The sequence below is a fragment of the Dendrobates tinctorius genome, unplaced genomic scaffold, assembly GCF_039654945.1.
Source record: "Dendrobates tinctorius isolate UK_male_01 unplaced genomic scaffold, ASM3965494v1 ptg000084l, whole genome shotgun sequence".
NCBI lineage: Eukaryota > Metazoa > Chordata > Amphibia > Anura > Dendrobatidae > Dendrobates > Dendrobates tinctorius.
Window position 1 is genome coordinate 8,063,007 of NW_027361752.1, and position 20,286 is coordinate 8,083,292.

At 41.2% G+C, this 20,286-nt stretch overlaps 1 protein-coding gene across 2 annotated transcripts in view; it reads right to left on the reverse strand.

Moving 5' to 3' along the window:
- The window catches only part of EPHA3 (EPH receptor A3), a 595,991-nt gene that overhangs the window by 420,226 nt on the left and 155,479 nt on the right, over positions 1-20,286 (reverse strand). For both annotated transcript variants that reach the window (XM_073584429.1, XM_073584428.1), the window contains exon 3: positions 4,515-5,175. In XM_073584429.1, the coding sequence (XP_073440530.1) occupies positions 4,515-5,175 (661 nt within the window). The remainder of the gene's footprint in view (positions 1-4,514; positions 5,176-20,286) is intronic.

Here is a 20,286-nt window from a genome sequence, read left to right on the forward strand (position 1 = left end):
AATCGGCACCTCCTAGTGTGAACACGTGCAAGCTCCAAAAACTGCACGATAGAGACAAAAAGAATACAGCAGCACATGTGCATGAATCTAGGCCATGTGAAAACACAGAAAAACATTAAAACCATTCAATTTAGATAATAATCCTCAAAAAATATTTTTTTCAAAATTTCTTTTTTTAAACTTACAGTAATGGATGAAAATGAAGGTTCTTAGTGCACAAATTGGCCTTAGTGCACAAGGTGACCTTGCCGTGCTTAATGAGCTTACATGAATTGGCCAATCTGTGCACTAAAGAATCTTCATTTTCACCCATTACTGTAAGTTTAAAAAAAATGTTAAAAAATATAAATATATATTTTTGAAATTAGTTCCTGACTCATTAGGTTCTGAAATATCCGATATTCTAGATTTTCAGATGATAAAATATAATTTTTGCAGTTTTTATGGTTATTAGACTTGTTGGCCTTTTTTGAGTCTACAATTTATTCTTATGATTAAATCAATACTTGCCATTAACAAAGTTCTGATTTATTTTTCCCTTACGAACAAGCCCAGGCAGGGACTTAGCTGCCTAGTATGGTAACCAGTATCAAATCAATTCTACAAATGGAAAAGAAGTAGAAAAAAAGGAATGTAATCAAGTAAGCTAATTTGTTTCAGTGCAATGTGCAAACCGAATGAAATGGAGAGAATATTGAGAGAACCTCGAATTAAATGCAAGACAAGTTCCAGCACGCATTAAACCCCAATGTTTTTCTATGCATAAGTCGAAGTACAATGTCAACCCAACTTCCTTGATCAGACATAATATCCTGCTGAGCTCTTGTAGTGGACCAGATGAATGCGAAACGCGTAACTATATTGTTATTTTTTGCACGGTGCCTTAGCATCACTGGAATGAACAAATATAGAGAGAATAAAGAGTCCAATTGTTCCTGAGAAATGGTCATTTCATGTATAGTTCAGTGTTACAAGTCATTAAAGACTGGCTACATTTCTTCTGAATCATCCCATAAAGTGATAACAGAACAAAGCCCAGATGAAAGAAGTAGCACTTTAACTCCTCTATGAACATGGGGAGGAGGGATTCAGAATTTGTCAGGAGAACATTTCAGTCTTGCTAGTAGGACACGTCAACCACGACATTTACCCAGGTGATATATACTGTATTTTTATGCGTAGAAAATCCTGGTAAATCTTACTAAATTAAAGCAGGCAGACAATACAATGATAGGCAGCTGCTAGAGGTAGAACATGGGTTTCATCCAAAATCCATAGGGGCACTGAGAAAAAGCAAGTTTAGTGCCGGAACTAACCTTTCAACTTTATTCAAGGCTGGATTATAGGAAGAGCAATGGGCCAATTGCCCTGTGGCCTCCACTACTTGGGGCTTGAGGGGACCTCCACTACTGCCAAGTGTAACAGGTCACTTAAATCATTAACCTTGTTCTTCTTCAAAGAGCGGTAACAAGGTTACAACAGATGGAAAAGCTTTCTGTCACATTGGCATTGCTCGTCGTCACTTGGCAGCTTACAAATGGCTACCACAAAGAAGCTTGGCACAAACTACTCCGGTTTCCAGAACCCAGGGGTTGCCTGGATTTCACACTTTAAACCCTGCACAAGGATCTGGACTTACACAGGGGTCCTTGGGATGGACCACATAGTCAACTGCTGCTTGATAGTGCAAGCTGGTAAAAAGGATAGAAAGGTAGCCAGGTCACATCCAGGAGGTACAAAATAGTCAGGCAGGAGGAACATCAATAAACTAGCCGAGGTCAGGGAATAGGATAAATCAGGATTAAGAGCCATTTTGGCCATTCAGAATTTCAGAGCCCTTGTGAAGCCCTGTATATGCAATAAGATGCTTATAAAAGGGATAAATAAGTGAATAATAAGGTCCAAAAGCATAGTTTAGGTATGCTGCAATCTTTACCTAATATCCTGCTGAAGAGGACATTGGGTGAGCGATATGAGATGACTGACTGCTGTGTACTCTCCACCAATCTGGATTGCTGAAAACCATTCTGGTAATGCTGATTGGTTCAGATCAACTGACTGATGGCAGGTCTAATGCTCCTCTGAATGTCCATTTCAGCTGGATCCCAGACAGACTATAAGGCCCCCTGACACTTTTAGCATTTACTGGTTTAACCCTTTTGGGATTTAGATGTCCTCAAAGTGGTTCTATTTCAGAACAAGTTATATTAAAAAAAGGAGTAAAACCACTTGTACTCGTAAGTATGACTGGTGTGCATGATGACTCATAAAATCATTATTTTAGGATACAAATTAACATTCCATTTTAGTTGGATTCAGCATCTGGAATGGCGGTCATCATCATTTACAGCTCTACATAAAATATATTTCACATCTGTGATCGGGATCTTGACTGGAAACTAAGTCCTATCTAATTTCTACAAAAACATGCACTAAAAACCAAAGGTAGATTCAGATTGCTGAACTGGCTGACCTTACCACTGACAGGAAGCTGCATCTGGCGGGAGACCTACCAGTTGATGAAGAAACCTACACAGTTTCCTCTGTCAGTAAAGCATGGCTATTAATAATGCCTTCCTATTTACTCAGTAAAAGTTACCGTAATTATTACACCATTACTATCTAAACACATAATCAGATGATGAAGCTTCCAGGGGTGCAGGAATGAACAACACGTGAAAAGCGTAAAAAATAATATATCACACAAAATTACCATATACAAATACATTAAAACAAAAACATTTTAGAAGTTTTATTGGATTGTATTTCTTTATAAAGAGTATGGAATGCATAAATATTCCAAAGTCGTTTTGTGTCTGAGCACATGTCTGAACTGGGTGACATGTGCATAAAATTGTCTCATGTTATAGTCAAAATATATCACACAAGGGAGCGCTCTACTTTTGCTGTAGGACATGTTGCAAGAATGTTGTACTAGAAAATATTTTAAAAAATCAACTATTTTACCCAGCTATAATTTGGCTGGTCTCAATCCATCCACTTATCTCTTGTTCGTAAACGTCTAGTTTGATGGGAAGTATAACGTATTAATATATGTATTCTTTAGAATTCCATTTCTATGTATTATTGGTTTAGACTGGACACATGTTCTTGCACTAAACAGGTGTATATTGAAGTGTTATGTTAGATGTGAAATAGAAGGAGTGAAACTGAGTAAAGAAACGTCTTAGGAAGAAACCTAAAATACATACAAGATGTATAGAACACATTATAGATTGAAGACAGAAAGCAATAAGAAGCTCATTCCAAAATGATACCTTCCAACATCTTAATCCTAAATTGCAACATATTTCATTCAAATCCACAATCTCTACCAGGAAAAAAAAAAATGCAAATGTACGTACATTTCAACCACATTTCAATAACTACTGCACAAGACAGACCTACGTGGTTGAATTAAGCTTGGCTGATATGCTAAAATCAATTGTGCTCAACGAACCATGAGAGATTTTCAATAAATTGGGCAATAAAATACACAATATCATTAAGTTGGAAAAATCAAGAATAAATGTAATTTTGGCTGGTTAGACAGCAGTAGTCTACTAGTAATACTAGTAGTTTGACATTTTAAAAGCTCTAATTTTCGCTTGGTGGCTATACTCTACTAGTCTAAAGTCTTGTGGTAAAAGAAAGATTTTAGGGCCCAAGATACAAGTGAGTTGTATAAAATCTGCAAATATTTCTGTTGATTACCATAATTGTTAAATTCCATTTTATCTATAAGGACCTAGAACACAATTAATTTATAAAAAAAAGTGGTTCCTTACTGGTGTAAAACCACAAAATCCGATTGTACTCACCCTTGCTAGGTCCAGTGCCGTCTCTCTCCGCTACTGCTTCTACCTTAATGTCTTGGCTGAAGCAGTGATGCCACATCAATAGCTCACATCACCTTTGCAGCCTATCATCAAGCTCATAAGCTTTGTTGCATTTACATCAGTAGGGTTGCTGAACTCATTGATTGGCTGCAGTGGTGATATGTGCTGCCGACGTAACCTTCACGCTGAAGCCAAAACAATGAGAGAGAAGCATAATTGAAGAACCAGCGTTGGACAAAGGGAAAGTGAGTTATCTATAATTTTGTTGTTTTACATGAGCACTACCATTTGGGGACCACGTTTTGAAAGTGGAAAACCCCGTTAATATCTGGACACCCAAAACTGTATTAAAAGAAAATTAACCCATTTTGAAAATTAATTTTGGAACCACCCCCAACAAAGTGTCATGACAGGGCTAAATGCAGATTATCAAATTTTTGAAGTCAATATTATCAAAAGCGATACAAGATGAAATGGCATCAGGTGAGAAGCTAGAAGACAAACCAACCATGGGCACTTCAATCACAAACATATTTAACTGCCTTTCTGCACTTAACTAGCCCATTGTTCTACAAAATGTTACAAATATTGGTCTTCAAGAAAAAACATTTGAATTTCCTCAGTCAAAGGATAAAAAAAATATTCTACTAAATATATGAAGTGACTCATTATTACCTTGACAAGTAAAGCCTCTCTCTTCATAGCCAGGGTTGCAAAGACACTTTCCGATGGGTACGAGCCATTCTCCTTCAGTGCTGCAGTACATTTTGGGTGGATCTTCCTCTTTGGAATGGTTGACACAAGAACCTCTCACCTCCACAAGAGAATGGGAGTCCATAGGTACAGTGTCTGGAAACATGGCTAAATTCTTCACAGTGAAAGGACACTTTTTGTAATATACCCGCACAGATACTAAGGCAACGCAGGCACCAACATCCTGAAATGCCAGATAAAGTCCTTTCTTACTGATAGGCCCCACTTCTCGAACCTCAGTGTTCAGTTTCAGAATTCGATCTCCAAGGTCCATCTGGGTGAAGCTTTCGTCAGCTGCAATTGTGTCAATCTTTGTAAACTGATGCTCCCTAAACTTGACCCCATGATCCTCATCTGACTCCAGGTAATAAAGGTTAAATGTTTCTTTACAAGTTCCCAGTACAAGTGGGATGCTGTTGCAGTCTCGCAATGTGAACTTTAGCTCAACATAAATCTTTTGAGCTGCGTTGCGGGGAATCCAGTTTGTCCTAAGCCAGTTGTTTTGATTGTGGTCCATAACATTGCAAACCTGATAGGTTCTTATCGGAGTGTAGTGTTCATCAACTCCACTAATTTCTTCCCACTGAAAGAAAAACAAAGTGGGAAAACTAAACATTAGTAAGAATATAAAATCCTGATTGTGAAGCACATCGGAATATAAGCTTTTGTTGTAAATAGGAGACCAATCCTTATTATGCTTGCTTATATAACACCATCATACTCTATAGCGCTTTGGGGCTCACAAGCTAAATTTCCTATCAGCATGTATTTGTAGTGTGGAAGGAAACCGGAGTACCCGGAGGAAACACATGCAAACATGGGGAGAACATACAAACTCCCTGCAGATGTTGTCCTTGGTGGGTTGTGTTTTTGGTGAAATATGAACAATGTTAACCACTGAACCACCATTCTGCCCTTCAGATAAGGTCCAAATATTTTATTTAACACTGCATGTACAGCGTGGTGCTTGAAAGTTTGTGAACTCTTCAGAACTTTCCAAACTTTCGCTTAAATTTGAAATAAAATTACATCAGATTTTCAAACAAGTCCTAAAGTAGACAGACAGCCAAATCAAACAAATGAATCAAAAACATTAGACTTTGTAATTTTTAAATTAGGAAACTGATCCAATATCAAATGTCTGTGAATGGCAAAAGTATGGAAACCCTTTGGATCAGTAATTTGAAGATGAAATTAGAGTCTGGTGCTTTCAATCAATGGGATAAGAATCAGGTGCAAATGGTTGACCTGTTGTAGGAGGGATGTGCCCCAAAATGTACACATACATATGGAAATATAGCATGTTAATATATATATATATATATATATATATATATACAGTGGGGAAAAAAAGTATTTAGTCAGTCAGCAATAGTGCAAGTTCCACCACTTAAAAAGATGAGAGGCGTCTATAATTTACATCATAGGTAGACCTCAACTATGGGAGACAAACTGAGAAAAAAAAATCCAGAAAATCACATTGTCTGTTTTTTTTTTCATTTTATTTGCATATTATGGTGGAAAATAAGTATTTGGTCAGAAACAAAATTTCATCTCAATACTTTGTGATATATCCTTTGTTGGCAATGACAGAGGTCAAACGTTTTCTGTAAGTCTTCACAAGTTTGCCACACACTGTTGTTGGTATGTTGGCCCATTCCTCCATGCAGATCTCCTCTAGAGCAGTGATGTTTTTGGCTTTTCGCTTGGCAACACGGACTTTCAACTCCCTCCAAAGGTTTTCTATAGGGTTGAGATCTGGAGACTGGCTAGGCCACTCCAGGACCTTGAAATGCTTCTTACGAAGCCACTCCTTTGTTGCCCTGGCGGTGTGCTTTGGATCATTGTCATGTTGAAAGACCCAGCCACGTTTCATCTTCAATGCCCTTGCTGATGGAAGGAGGTTTGCACTCAAAATCTCACGATACATGGCCCCATTCATTCTTTCATGTACCCGGATCAGTCGTCCTGGCCCCTTTGCAGAGAAACAGCCCCAAAGCATGATGTTTCCACCACCATGCTTTACAGTAGGTATGGTGTTTGATGGATGCAACTCAGTATTCTTTTTCCTCCAAACACGACAAGTTATGTTTTTACCAAACAGTTCCAGTTTGGTTTCATCAGACCATAGGACATTCTCCCAAAACTCCTCTGGATCATCCAAATGCTCTCTAGCGAACTTCAGACGGGCCTGGACATGTACAGGCTTAAGCAGTGGGACACGTCTGGCACTGCAGGATCTGAGTCCATGGTGGCGTAGTGTGTTACTTATGGTAGGCCTTGTTACATTGGTCCCAGCTCTCTGCAGTTCATTCACTAGGTCCCCCCGCGTGGTTCTGGGATTTTTGCTCACCGTTCTTGTGATCATTCTGACCCCACGGGGTGGGATTTTGCGTGGAGCACCAGATCGAGGGAGATTATCAGTGGTCTTGTATGTCTTCCATTTTCTAATTATTGCTCCCACAGTTGATTTCTTCACTCCAAGCTGGTTGGCTATTGCAGATTCAGTCTTCCCAGCCTGGTGCAGGGCTACAATTTTGTTTCTGGTGTCCTTTGACAGCTCTTTGGTCTTCACCATAGTGGAGTTTGGAGTCAGACTGTTTGAGGGTGTGCACAGGTGTCTTTTTATACTGATAACAAGTTTAAACAGGTGCCATTACTACAGGTAATGAGTGGAGGAAAGAGGAGACTCTTAAAGAAGAAGTTACAGGTCTGTGAGAGCCAGAAATCTTGATTGCTTGTTTCTGACCAAATACTTATTTTCCACCATAATATGCAAATAAAATGAAAAAAAAACAGACAATGTGATTTTCTGGATTTTTTTTTCTCAGTTTGTCTCCCATAGTTGAGGTCTACCTATGATGTAAATTACAGACGCCTCTCATCTTTTTAAGTGGTGGAACTTGCACTATTGCTGACTGACTAAATACTTTTTTTCCCCACTGTATATATATATATATATATATATATATATATATATTCTCCCATGTCTATTCCACATGAATAATGACCCCACTGATATAATTCCCCTCATGTATAATGCCACAGTGTAGCTGCTGAGGGAGGAGGGTAGACTATAGGGATGTCCAGTCAATTGCTGTAAAACATGTTCAGCTAGGAATGAACATTAGCCAGTGGGTGAGGAATAATACAACAGATTGACATCATTTCCTCTAACCTGAAACTGGACACTTCCTTTTGCCTGCTGGACTGAAAACCCAAGCTCAGCTCCCATGCTCTCTCTTATTCCACTGGCATCATGAGGAGCATACCTGGCTGAGCATCCACTTACCCCCTGATCCACTGTAACACCTTACTTACTGGGACCTGTATACCCATGCATTAAACCCCCTAGCCTTAACCCTTTGTTGGATATTTAGATATATCTGTATATATAGGGAGAGTTAGGGTTATTTTTACATAGTCTCCAGCTTAACTATAAATATATATGAATATATATATATGTATATATGTAATAGACTGTAGACTTATGTGTGTGTAATAAATATTGTTTATTAGTACACGGTTTGTCTCGGTTATGCAGTAAAAGGAACAGAATATGTAAAGGGATCACTAAGTTGAATATTAATTGTTGCTAGTCAGAGCAGACATTAATAATTAATATACAGACCTCAATAGAGGTGTAGGAGTCTCCCCCCTAGAATTTTGTTGGGAACTTGTCTTTCAACACCTGTTGTATTTGAAGAACAGAGATCAGTCAACGTCTGATCATCACAATAGATTTGTGAAAGTATATCATGGCATGAAGTAAGGAGATTTCTGAGGACCCAGAAGAAAGTGTATTGATGCTCACAGGGCTCGAAAAGATGACAAAACTATCTCAACAGAATTTGGACTCAGATTGAATTTCCTCCATTTGTACAAAATCAATCTCAGCCTAGCGTGAGAGGTCCCGGGATCTCAGCACTCACGGCGGTGATAAAAAGATGAGGTGACCGTGAAGGGCTAAGGGATCAGAGAGGTGAGAAGTAAAGCCCCCGTTACACACTGAGATATCGCTAGCAATATCGCTGTAAAGTCACCTATTTTGTGACGTAGCAGCGATATTGCTAGCGATATCGCTACATGTGATACTTACCTCCGACCGGCTCCCCCGCTGATTATCGCTGATCGCGCGAGAAGGTCCTGGTTCATTTCTCGTCGGGCGCTTCCTGCTGGGCTTCCTGTGGCGCCGACGAGCGACGCGTGGACGCGGGCGGGAGGTCGTCAGGATCGCCTTGTCTGACAGGTAAATAGCGACCCCCGACCCCAGCGATGTCGCTGGTGAGATCTGCCTGTGTGGCAGCTCACTAGCGACCACTTAGCGATGCACCAGTGATCCATATCGTTGTCGGGATCGCTGGTGCATCGCTATGTGTAACGGTACCCTAAGGAGAGTAGAAATATTTTTTATTTTTCACTTTTTACGGTTAATATGCTCTGGGATTGGTTGGTAGATACCTCAGAGCATAATAAGGGTGCACATCGAATTTCCTAGAAAAATCCACGTGATCTGACGAAATGGAATTTTGATTCTAGTTTAGAAATCTCTATTTGGTTCTCTATATCAACTTTGAGAGCTTTTGTGAAAATCTGATGTAGTTTTAAGTCAAATTTACGCAGAAATAAGGAAAATTATGAATGGTTCACAAACTTTCAAACACCACTATATATAGATTTTATGCACTGATGTAATCAACCAAGTAGCAAACAGCTGACAGCACTGTTTCCTTGTAGTATTGAGGTGATAGACCTATCATACGTCACAATAAGAATTTTATCAAGCCCCATTTATAAGGATTCTGACAATCAATGGCTCGCCTAGAAGCAATGATAAAAGAACATTCCCATTATATAGTGCTGTTCTCAGGTACTACAAGGTAGGACAGCGTGTCTACAGATCTATATTAATTTTCTTTGGCAGATAGGAGATATGTGATAAGTTACTGATCAGTGGATCACTGACAGCTGGGACCTGCACCGATTGTCAAAATGGGTAATTTTTATCCCAATTAGAAAATGGAGTGGCAGTTCGGACAACCGTTCACAGCTCCATTCATTCTCTATAGGACTTAAGAAATAAAGCTGAGTGCACTTGGAAGCCCAATAGGAAATGAATGGAGCACCAGTCAAATATGCACACTACCGCTCTATTCTAACAAAGATAAAAGTTCACTATCATGGGTAAAAATTTCTCACTCATGTGGGTTTCAGCGCTCTAAGGGTGCTTTCACATTGCGCTTATCTTCAGAGAAGTTTCATGTTGATTGTTCCAATGAATTGCTCCCATGAAATGCATTGGTGTAGCTGGGTCAACAGAAAGGTATCCAACTTACAAAATGAGTGTCCATTTTTGCACAGAGGGGTAAAAAATGGTGAAAACAAATCTTTGACTTCATTATGCATGATGACATATTTCCTTTATTTGGGAATTGGATGTCAACAGGAAGTACAGAACTCAGTCCCGCACAAAGATCAAATTTTGCCTTAACCCCTTCATGACCCAGCCTATTTTGACCTTAATGACCTGGCCATTTTTTGCAATTCTGACCAGTGTCCCTTTATGAGGTAATAACTCTGGAACGCTTCAACGCATCCTAGCGATTCTGAGATTGTTTTTTCGTGACATATTGGGCTTCATGTTAGTGGTATATTTAGATCGATAATTTTTGCGTTTATTTGTGAAAAAATCAGAAATTTGGCGAAAATTTTGAAAATTTCGCAATTTTCAAATTTTGAATTTTTATTCTGTTAAACTAGAGAGTTATGTGACACAAAATAGTTACTAAATAACATTTCCCACATGTCTACTTTACATCAGCACAATTTTGGAAGCAAAATATTTTTTTGTTAGGAAGTTATAAGGGTTAAAAGTTGACCAGTGATTTCTCATTTTTACAACAAAATTTACAAAACCATTTTTTTTAGGGACCACCTCACATTTGAAGTCACTTTGAGGGGTCTATATGGCAGAAAATACCCAAAATGACACCATTCTAAAAACTGCACCCCTCAAGCTACTCAAAACTACATTCAAGAAGATTATTAACCCTTTAGGTGTTTCACAGGAACTAAAGCAACATGGAAGGAAAAAAAGGACATTTTAATTTTTCCAACAAAAATTTTCTTTCAGCATCAATTTTTTCATTTTCACATGGGCAACAGGATAAAATGGATCCTAAAATTTGTTGGGCAATTTCCCCTGAGTACACCGATACCTCATATGTGGTCAAAAACCACTGTTTGGGCGCACGGCAGGGCTCAGAAGGGAAGGAGCGCCATTTGACTTTTTGAATGGAAAATATGCTGGAATATTTAACGCTTGCCATGTCGCGTTTGGAGAGTCGCTGTGTGCCTAAACACTGGCGCTCCCCCACAAGTGACCCCATTTTGGAAACTAGACCCCCCAAGGAACTTATCTAGATGCATAGTGATCACTTTGAACCCCCAGGTGCTTCTCAAATTGATCCATAAAAAAAAAAAAGGTACTTTTTTTCACAAAAATTATCTTTTAGCCTCAGTTTTTTCATTTTCACATGGGCAACAGGATAAAATGGATCCTAAAATTTGTTGGGCAATTTCTCCTGAGTACACCGATACCTCATATGTGGTCATAAACCACTGTTTGGGTGCACGGCAGGGCCCGGAAGGGAAGGAGCGCCATTTGACTTTTTGAATGGAAAATTAGCTCCAATCGTTATCGGACACCATGTCGTGTTTGGAGAGCCCCTGTGTGCCTAAACATTGGAGCTCCCCCACAAGTGACACCATTTTGGAAACTAGACCCCTTAAGGAACTTATCTAGATGTGTAGTGAGCACTTTGAACCCCCAAGTGCTTCACAAAAGTTTATAACATAGAGCAGTGAAAATAAAAAATCATTTTTTTTCCTCAAAAATGATTTTTTAGCACGCTATTTTTTATTTTCACAAGGGTAACAGGAGAAATTGGACCACAAAAGTTGTTGTCCAGATTGTCCTGAGTATGCTGGTACCCCATATGTGGGGGGGGCACTGTTTGGGTGCACGGCAGGGCGCAGAAGGGAATGAGCGCCATTTGACTTTTTGAAATGAAAATTAGCTCCAATCGTTAGCGGACACCATGTCGTGTTTGGAGAGCCCCTGTGTGCCTAAACTTTGGAGCTCCCCCACAAATGACCCCATTTTGGAAACTAGACCCCCTAAGGAACTTATCTAGATGCATAGTGAGCACTTTGAACCCCCAGGTGATTCACAGAAGTTTATAATGCAGAGCAGTGAAAATAAAAAATCTTTTTTTTTCCTAAAAAAAATTTTTTTAGTTGGCAATTTTTTATTTTCACAAGGGTACTAGGATAAATTGGACCCCAAAAGTTGTTGTCCAGTTTGTCCTGAGTACGCTGGTACCCCATATGTGGGGGGGAACCACTGTTTGGGCACACGTTGGGGCTCAGCAGGGAAGTAGTGACATTTTGAAATGCTGACTTTGATGGAATGGTCTGCGGGCGTCATGTTACATTTGCTGAGCCCCTGTGTGCCTAAACAGTAGAAACCCCCCACAAGTGACCCCATTTTGGAAACTAGACCCCCCAAGGAACTTATCTAGATGTGTGGTGAGCAGCACTTTGAACCCCCAAGTGCTTCACAGAAGTTTATAACGCAGAGCCGTGAAAATAAAAAATATTTTTTTTCCTCAAAAAATGATTTTTTAGCCCGCAATTTTTTATTTTCACAAGGGTAACAGGAGAAATTGAACCCCGAAAGTTGTTGTCCAGTTTGTCCTGAGTACGCTGGTACCCCATATGTGGGGGGGAACCATTGTTTGGGCACACGTCAAGGCTCGGAATGGAAGTAGTGACGTTTTGAAATGCAGACTTTGATGGAATAGTCTGCGGTCGTCATTACGTTTGCAGAGCACCTGATGTGCCTAAACAGTGGAAGCCCCCCACAAGTGACCCCGTTTTGGAAACTAGACCTTCCAAGGAACGTATGTAAGATTTGTTGTGAGCACTTTGAACCCCCAAGTGCTTCACAGAAGTTTATAATGCAGAGACGTGAAAATGAAAAAATCATTTTTTTTCCACAAAAATAATTTTTTAGCCCCCAATTTTTTATTTTCCCAAGGGTAACACGAGAAATTAATCATAGAATCGTAGAGTTGGAAGGGACCTCCTGGGCCATCTGGTCCAACCCCCTGCTCAAAGCAGGATTCGCTAAATCATCCCAGTCAGATGTCTGTCCAGCCTCTGTTTGAAGACTTCCATTGAAGGAGAACTCACCACTTCTTGTGGCAGCCTGTTCCACTCATTGATCACTCTAACTGTCAAAAAGTTTTTTCTAATATCTAATCTGTGTCTCCTCCCATTCAGTTTCATCCCATTGCTTCTAGTCTTTCCTTGTGCAAATGAGAATAAAGTTGATCCTTCTACAATGTGACAGCCCTTTAGATATTTGTAGACAGCTATTAAGTCTCCTCTCAGTCTTCTCTTTTGCAAACTAAACATTCCCAAATCCTGCAACCTTTCCTCATAAGACAGGGTTTGCAGACCAGTCACCATTCTGGTCGCTCTTTTCTGAACTTGCTCCAGTTTGTTGATGTCTTTTTTAAAATGTGGTGCCCAAAACTGGACACAATATTCCAGATGAGGTCTGACCAAAGAGGAGTAGAGGGAAATAATGACTTCACGTGATCTAGACTGTATGCTTCTGTTAATACATCCTAGAATTGCATTTGCCTTTTTTGCTGCTGCATCACACTGTTGACTCATATTCAGTCTGTGATCTATTAGTATACCCAAGTCTTTTTCACATGTGCTGTCACTTAGCCCTATTCCTCCCATTCTATATATGCTTTTTTCATTTTTATTGCCCAGATGTAGTACTTTGCATTTCTCCCTGTTAAAAACCATTCTGTTAGTTGCTGCCCACTTCTCCAGTTTATTTAAATCTTTTTGAATCCTCTCTCTCTCTTCTCTAGTATTAGCTATCCCTCCTAGCTTTGTGTCATCAGCAAATTTAATCAGTTTACCCTCAATTCCTTCATCTAAATCGTTGATAAAGATGTTGAACAATACAGGGCCCAGGACAGAGCCCTGTGGTACCCCACTTGAGACATTCTTCCAACTGGATGTGCAGCCATTTACGACCACTCTTTGGGTCCGATCACTAAGCCAGTTATGAATCCACCTAACAGTTGCCTTGTCCATTCCATACTTAGTCATTTTTTCAATAAGGATTGTATGAGAGACTTTGTCAAATGCTTTGCTGAAGTCAAGATATACTATATCTACAGCATTTCCTTGATCCACCCAATCAGTGATACCGTCATAGAAGGAAATTAAGTTAGTCTGACATGACTTATTAGTTACAAACCCATGCTGACTCTGTTTAATCACTTCATTCTTATCCAGGTATTGACATACATGTTGTTTAATAATTTGTTCAAAGATCTTTCCTGGTATAGAAGTCAGACTCACCGGCCTATAGTTGCTTGGGTCCACCTTCTTCCCCTTTTTGAAGATTGGAACAACATTTGCTCTTCTCCAGTCTTCTGGCACTTCTCCTGTTCTCCAAGAATTTTCAAAGATTATGGAGAGGGGTTCAAAAATTTCTTCTGCTATCTCCTTCAGTACTCTGGGGTGTAATTCATCTGGACCTGGAGACTTGAATTCATTTAGGTTAGCTAAGTGTTTCCTCACTATCTTTCTGTTTATAGATATCCTGGATTCTTCTATTCCCTTAATAGGACAGTGAATAACAGTTGATGTTACATTTCCTTTCTGAGAGAAAACAGATGCAAAATAGGAATTTAAAAGTTCAGCCTTCTCAACATCCTGACTTACCATTTCATCATTTTCATCCTGTAAAAATCCTATAGCATCTTTGAGTTTTCTTTTACTTTTGACATATCCCCAAAATCCTTTATTATTGCTTTTGACATCTCTTGCAAGCCTCAATTCATTTTCAGCTTTAGCTAATCTGATTTGTGCTCTGCAGGTTCTGCAGACCGCATTATATTCTTCTTTAGATATGCCTCCCTCCTTCCATTTTATAAACATTTTTTTCTTCCTTTTTAGCATGTGCTTAAGTTCTGTGTTCATCCATCCTGGTTTCCTCAAATGCTTCCTATTCTTCCCTCTTTTCGGAATTGTTAACAACTGTGCTTTGAGAATTTCATTTTTCAAGATTTCCCATCCTTCCTGGACATTTTTGTCTTTAAGGATATCCAGCCATTGGATCCCTCCAATTCTCTTTCTGAATCCCTTAAAATCTGCCTTTCTGAAATCTAACCTTGATGTCTGAGTCTTCACAGGTCTTCCGCCTCTAGTTATCCAAAATTCTAAAATAGCATGGTCGCTACCTCCTAGGGTCCCAGCCACTTTTACCTCCTCAACCATTTCCTCCCTGTTTATAAGGATTAGATCCAAGGTAGCAGTTCCCCTTGTTTTCTCCCTTACCTTTTGGAAGATAAAGTTGTCAGCAAGAGAGGATAAGAATTTCCTTCACCTGTTAGTTTTGCCTGAGAGAGATTCGCAACAAATGTCTGGATAGTTGAAATCTCCCATGACAACTATGTCATATTTTTTGGAGAACTTGGCCATTTGATGCATAAAGAGTTCATCCATATCTTCAGCTTGCACAGGCGGCCTGTAGTAAATGCCTATAATGGTGTCCTTTCCATTGTTCTGTCCTTGTATTCTTACCCAAACAGTTTCCACAGGACTCCCCGTCTCTGAAGCTTCAATCTCTGTGCAGATATACGCGTTTCTAACATACAATGCGACACCCCTCCTCGTTTATCAAGTCTGTTTCTTGCAAATAAGTTGTATCCTTCTAGTCTTGTATTCCAATCATGTGTATCGTCCCACCAAGTTTCAGTGATTCCAATGACATCATATTTCTTTTCCTGTGTTAGTAGTTCCAATTCTCCTTGTTTGTTGCCCATGCTTTGTGCATTAGTATAGAAACATTTTAGTTTGTGATTGGTTTCTCTTTCTCCAATATTTTTATTAATTAGATTCTTTTGTCTTTGTTCTTCCTTTCCACTTCTAATAGCAGAGTTCTCAATAGCATTTGTCAGGTGTATGGCTTTTTCTGGTCTTTTGCTTCCCTTCCCATGTTGTTCTAGTTTAAAGCTCTCCTTACAAGTGTAGCAAGGCGACTTCCAAATACATGCTTTCCAGTCTTCGTAAGGTGCACCCCATCTCTAGCAAGTAGTCCATCATATAAGTAGTTCACTCAGTGATCCAGAAATCCAAATCGTTGCTGACGGCACCATCGACGTAGCCAGTTGTTCACCTGCAGAATCTTATTCCACCTCCTTGTTCCATGGCCATCCACTGGGAGGATGGAAGAGAAGACCACCTGCGCTCCCAGTTCTTTCACTTTCTTGCCTAAGTCTTCAAAGTCTCTGCAGATGGTTTCCAGGTCATTTCTTGCGGTGTCATTTGTCCCCACATGTAGTAGCAGGAATGGGTAGTCATCTGTAGGTCTGAAGAGTCCTGATATCCTGTCAGACACATCTTTAATTTTTGAACCTGGAAGACAGCACATTTCTCTTGAAGTTATATCCGGTCTGCAGATAGCGGCCTCTGTTCCTCTCAACAGGGAATCCCCCATGACCACCACTCTCCGCTTCTTCTTCACAACATTTTTCTTTCTCCATCCAGGAGGACTCTGAAGGCGTACAAGGTTGCTGTTTGTTGGCAAAGTCTTATCCTGATGTATTTCTTCATTGTTTTCCTGCGTGAGAGCCTGGTACTGGTTTCTGAGCAGTATGGGTGCTGACTGCCTTCTGATCCTCCTGCTTCTCTGGGTCACATGTCTCCATTCCTCTGTTTCTTCAGGTGCACTTCGAATTTCTTCTCTTTCTGTAACATGAAGAGATAATTCTGCTCTGTCCAAGAACTCTTCACCTTCCTTAATGATCTTCAACGTAGCTAACCTCTCTTCGAGATTTTGCAACTTTTCCTCCAACAGGGACACAAGCTTGCATTTGTGGCATGTGAAGTTTGGCTTTTCCACTGGTAAATCTGTGAACATGTAGCAAGAAATGCAGCTCACCAAATGGCTCCTGGCCTCTTCCATCTTGAGATTTCTTAAAAACGATGAAAGATGAGCCAAAATTCGGGCGCCGATAGGCGCGCGGTTTTTCCGATTTCCTCTTTTCAGCTGCAACGGCCAAAACCCAGTGATCGTTGAGCTCGCGGAGACTCTTCACTTATCCCAGAAGGCACTGGGAATATGCAAATGATCTCCTCAAGACTCTTCCCCTGGTTTTCCGATTTCCTCTTTTCAGCTGCAACGGCCAAAACCCAGTGATCGTTGAGCTCGCGGAGACTCTTCACTTATCCCAGAAGGCACTGGGAATATGCAAATGATCTCCTCAAGACTCTTCCCCTGGTTTTCCGATTTCCTCTTTTCAGCTGCAACGGCCAAAACCCAGTGATCGTTGAGCTCGCGGAGACTCTTCACTTATCCCAGAAGGCACTGGGAATATGCAAATGATCTCCTCAAGACTCTTCCCCTGGTTTTCCGATTTCCTCTTTTCAGCTGCAACGGCCAAAACCCAGTGATCGTTGAGCTCGCAGAGACTCTTCACTTATCCCAGAAGGCACTGGGAATATGCAAATGATCTCCTCAAGACTCTTCCCCTAGTCCCCAAAAGTTGTTGTGCAATTTTTCCTGAGTATGCTGATACCTCATATGTTGGGGTAAACCACTGTTTGGGCACACGGCAGGGCTAGGAAGGGATGGAGCACCGTTTGACTTTTTGAACGCAAAATTGGCTGGAATCAATGGTTGCACCATGTCGCGTTTGGCGACCCCCTGATGTGCCTAAACAGTGGAAACCCCTCAATTCTAACTCCAACCCTAACCCCAACACACCCCTAACCACAAGCCTAACCCTAATTCCAACGCTAACCCTAATTCCAACCTTAACCCTAATTCTAACCCTAATTCCAACCCTAACCCTAATTCCAACCCTAACCCTAATTCCAACCCTAACCCTAATTCTAACCCTAATTCCAACCCTAACCCTAATTCCAACCCTAACCCTCTTTCCAACCCTAACCCTCTTTCCAACCCTAACCCTAACCCTCTTTCCAACCCTAACCCTCTTTCCAACCCTAACCCTAACCCTCTTTCCAACCCTAACCCTAACCCTCTTTTCAACCCTAACCCTAACCCTCTTTTCAACCCTAACCCTAACCCTCTTTTCAACCCTAACCCTAACCCTCTTTTCAACCCTAACCCTAACCCTAATGGAAAAATAAAAATAAAAATATTTTCTTTATTTTATTAGTAGTGCCTACCTATGGGGGTGATAATCGGGGGGGGTTATTTACTTTTTCTTTCATTTTGATCACTGTGAGAGTGATCAAAATGAAAGAATGGAATCTGCAGCCGGCAGATTCGGGCGGGCGCACTGCGCATGCGCCCGCCATTTTCTAAGATGGCGGCGCCCATGAACCGGACCCGCCGGACACCGGGAGCGACAGGGGGACTTAGAAGGTGCCGGGGGAGGTGAGAGGGGGTGAGGGGGTTATCGGAATCTGGCGGGGAGCAGAGGGAATGGGAGGGGGGCAGATGATGACAGCGGCGACAGATCGCCGCTGTCATTCAGTTGCGGGGGGGGCGATCGCCGGGGGGGTGGAATCGGTGTCTCCAGCCATGTCCGATGCTACAGCAGCATCGGCCATGGCTGGATTGTAATATTTCATCAATTTTCATTGATGAAATATTACTATCGCTCTGATTGGCTGTTTCACTTTTAACAGCCCATCAGAGCGATCGTAGCCACGTGGGGGCGAAGCCACGCCCCCTGTGGCGAAGAACAAAGCCCCCTGTATCTGCGGGCCGGGTGACCTTTCAGTGACCTAGGTCACCCGACCCGCAGGGGGGCTTTAAAGTCATGACGCCACATAGGCGTCATGGGTCGTTCTGGCACGACTTTTCATGACGCCTACGTGGCGTTAAAGGTCGTGAAGGGGTTAGTAGGTGATCGTTTGCTAATCGATGAGTGTTACGGTGTTTTCACATTGCACTTATCCCATCAGGGCTTGTGTCTGAACACACTCGCAAAATGGGATTCAGACTTATGCGACGACAGGGCCATAAACTATAATGGTGACAGCAAAGTCAATGTGCGCTCTGCGGTTCATCATATTCGGGTGTATACGCCTACTGGAGGTGGATACCCAGACGTAGAAGCACCCTAACACTCATCGATCAGTAAGTTATCATTTATTAAGGCAAAATTTTACATTTATACGGGACTGAGTTCTGTACTTCCTGCACTCGTTGACACCCAATTCCCAAAGGAAATGTTTCACTATTTATAAATCAAAGATTTGGGTACCCCACTATCGACCTCTCTATGTACAAGAATGGACACTCATTCTCTAAGTCGGCTACCACGTTGGTGACCCAGGTACATGGGAGCAATTCATTGGAATGATGGAAATAAAATTTCTCTGCAAGGGAAATGAGTAGTTGTCTATGTCCGAATGTGGCAGCTAATCACAAGGTGGAGAAAATCTGGACTCTTAATAAAACTGTTTTCACCAGATAACTCCTTTAAAAAAGTATAACATATATACATGTATATATAGATGTATATATATATATATATATATATATATATATATATATATATATGTACAGTATATATTCAATTCAAAGAAGCTTTATTGGCAGGACTAAATGCACATTCGTTTTGCCAAAGCAAGTGTACAAAAGGGAATAGAGATAGGGACTGTAGGGATGTTGGGTAGGGGCTGTAGGAAATGTGGATGGGGGCAGGTACAGGATGGGGCTATAGAAGTCCATGGCATAGGGAAGGTGGATGGGGGCAGACCCAGGATGGGGCTATAGAAGTCCATGCATAGGGAAGGTGGATGGGGGATGGGGCAGACCCAGGATGGGGCTATAGAAGTCTATGGCATGGGGAAGGTGGATGGGGGATGGGGGTAGACCCAGGATGGGGCTATAGAAGTCCATGGCATACGGAAGGTGGATGGGGTATGGGGGCAGATCCAGGGTGGGGGCTATAGAAGTCCATGGCATAGGGAAGGTGGATGGGGGGCATGGGGCAGATCCAGGGTGGGGGCCATAGAAGTCCATGGCATATCATAGTTCTCTGTCTCGCAGTCTATGGCATGCTCTCACATATTGCGCTGCTATCTCCACTGCTCTCTCTTCTTCCCCCAGCAGGATATATGTTTTCTCTTCCTCCTTCATGGTGATGAAATCCGGGAAGAGATGTGTGTCCCTCACTGCTGAGTATTTGGGGCAGTGTAGCAGGAAGTGGGTCTCATCCTCAAGGGCCTCCTGGTCATAGTGTTGGCACAGTCTTTCCTCCCTGGGCTAGTAGCTCTGCCTGTGTCAGCCGGATTCAATGGCCAGACTGTGGGCACTGAGTCTATATTGGCTCAGGATCTTGCGGTCTCTGGGGTCTGGGAGTTTCTCCAGATATGGGGCCAGTCTGTAGTCTCTCTATAGACTCCGGTACATGGTCAGTTTCTGTGAGCTGATGATGTCGTTCTTCCAGTCACTTACGTACCTCTCCTGACCTTCGTCTACCATCTCCCTGATTCTGTATATATATATATATATTCCTTCACCAGTAATTCATAGTTCAGCGATTTAGTGCACTAAAGGTTTTACAACAACTAAATGTGGAAAAGGATTTTAGCTTCACAGAATGCATTTTTG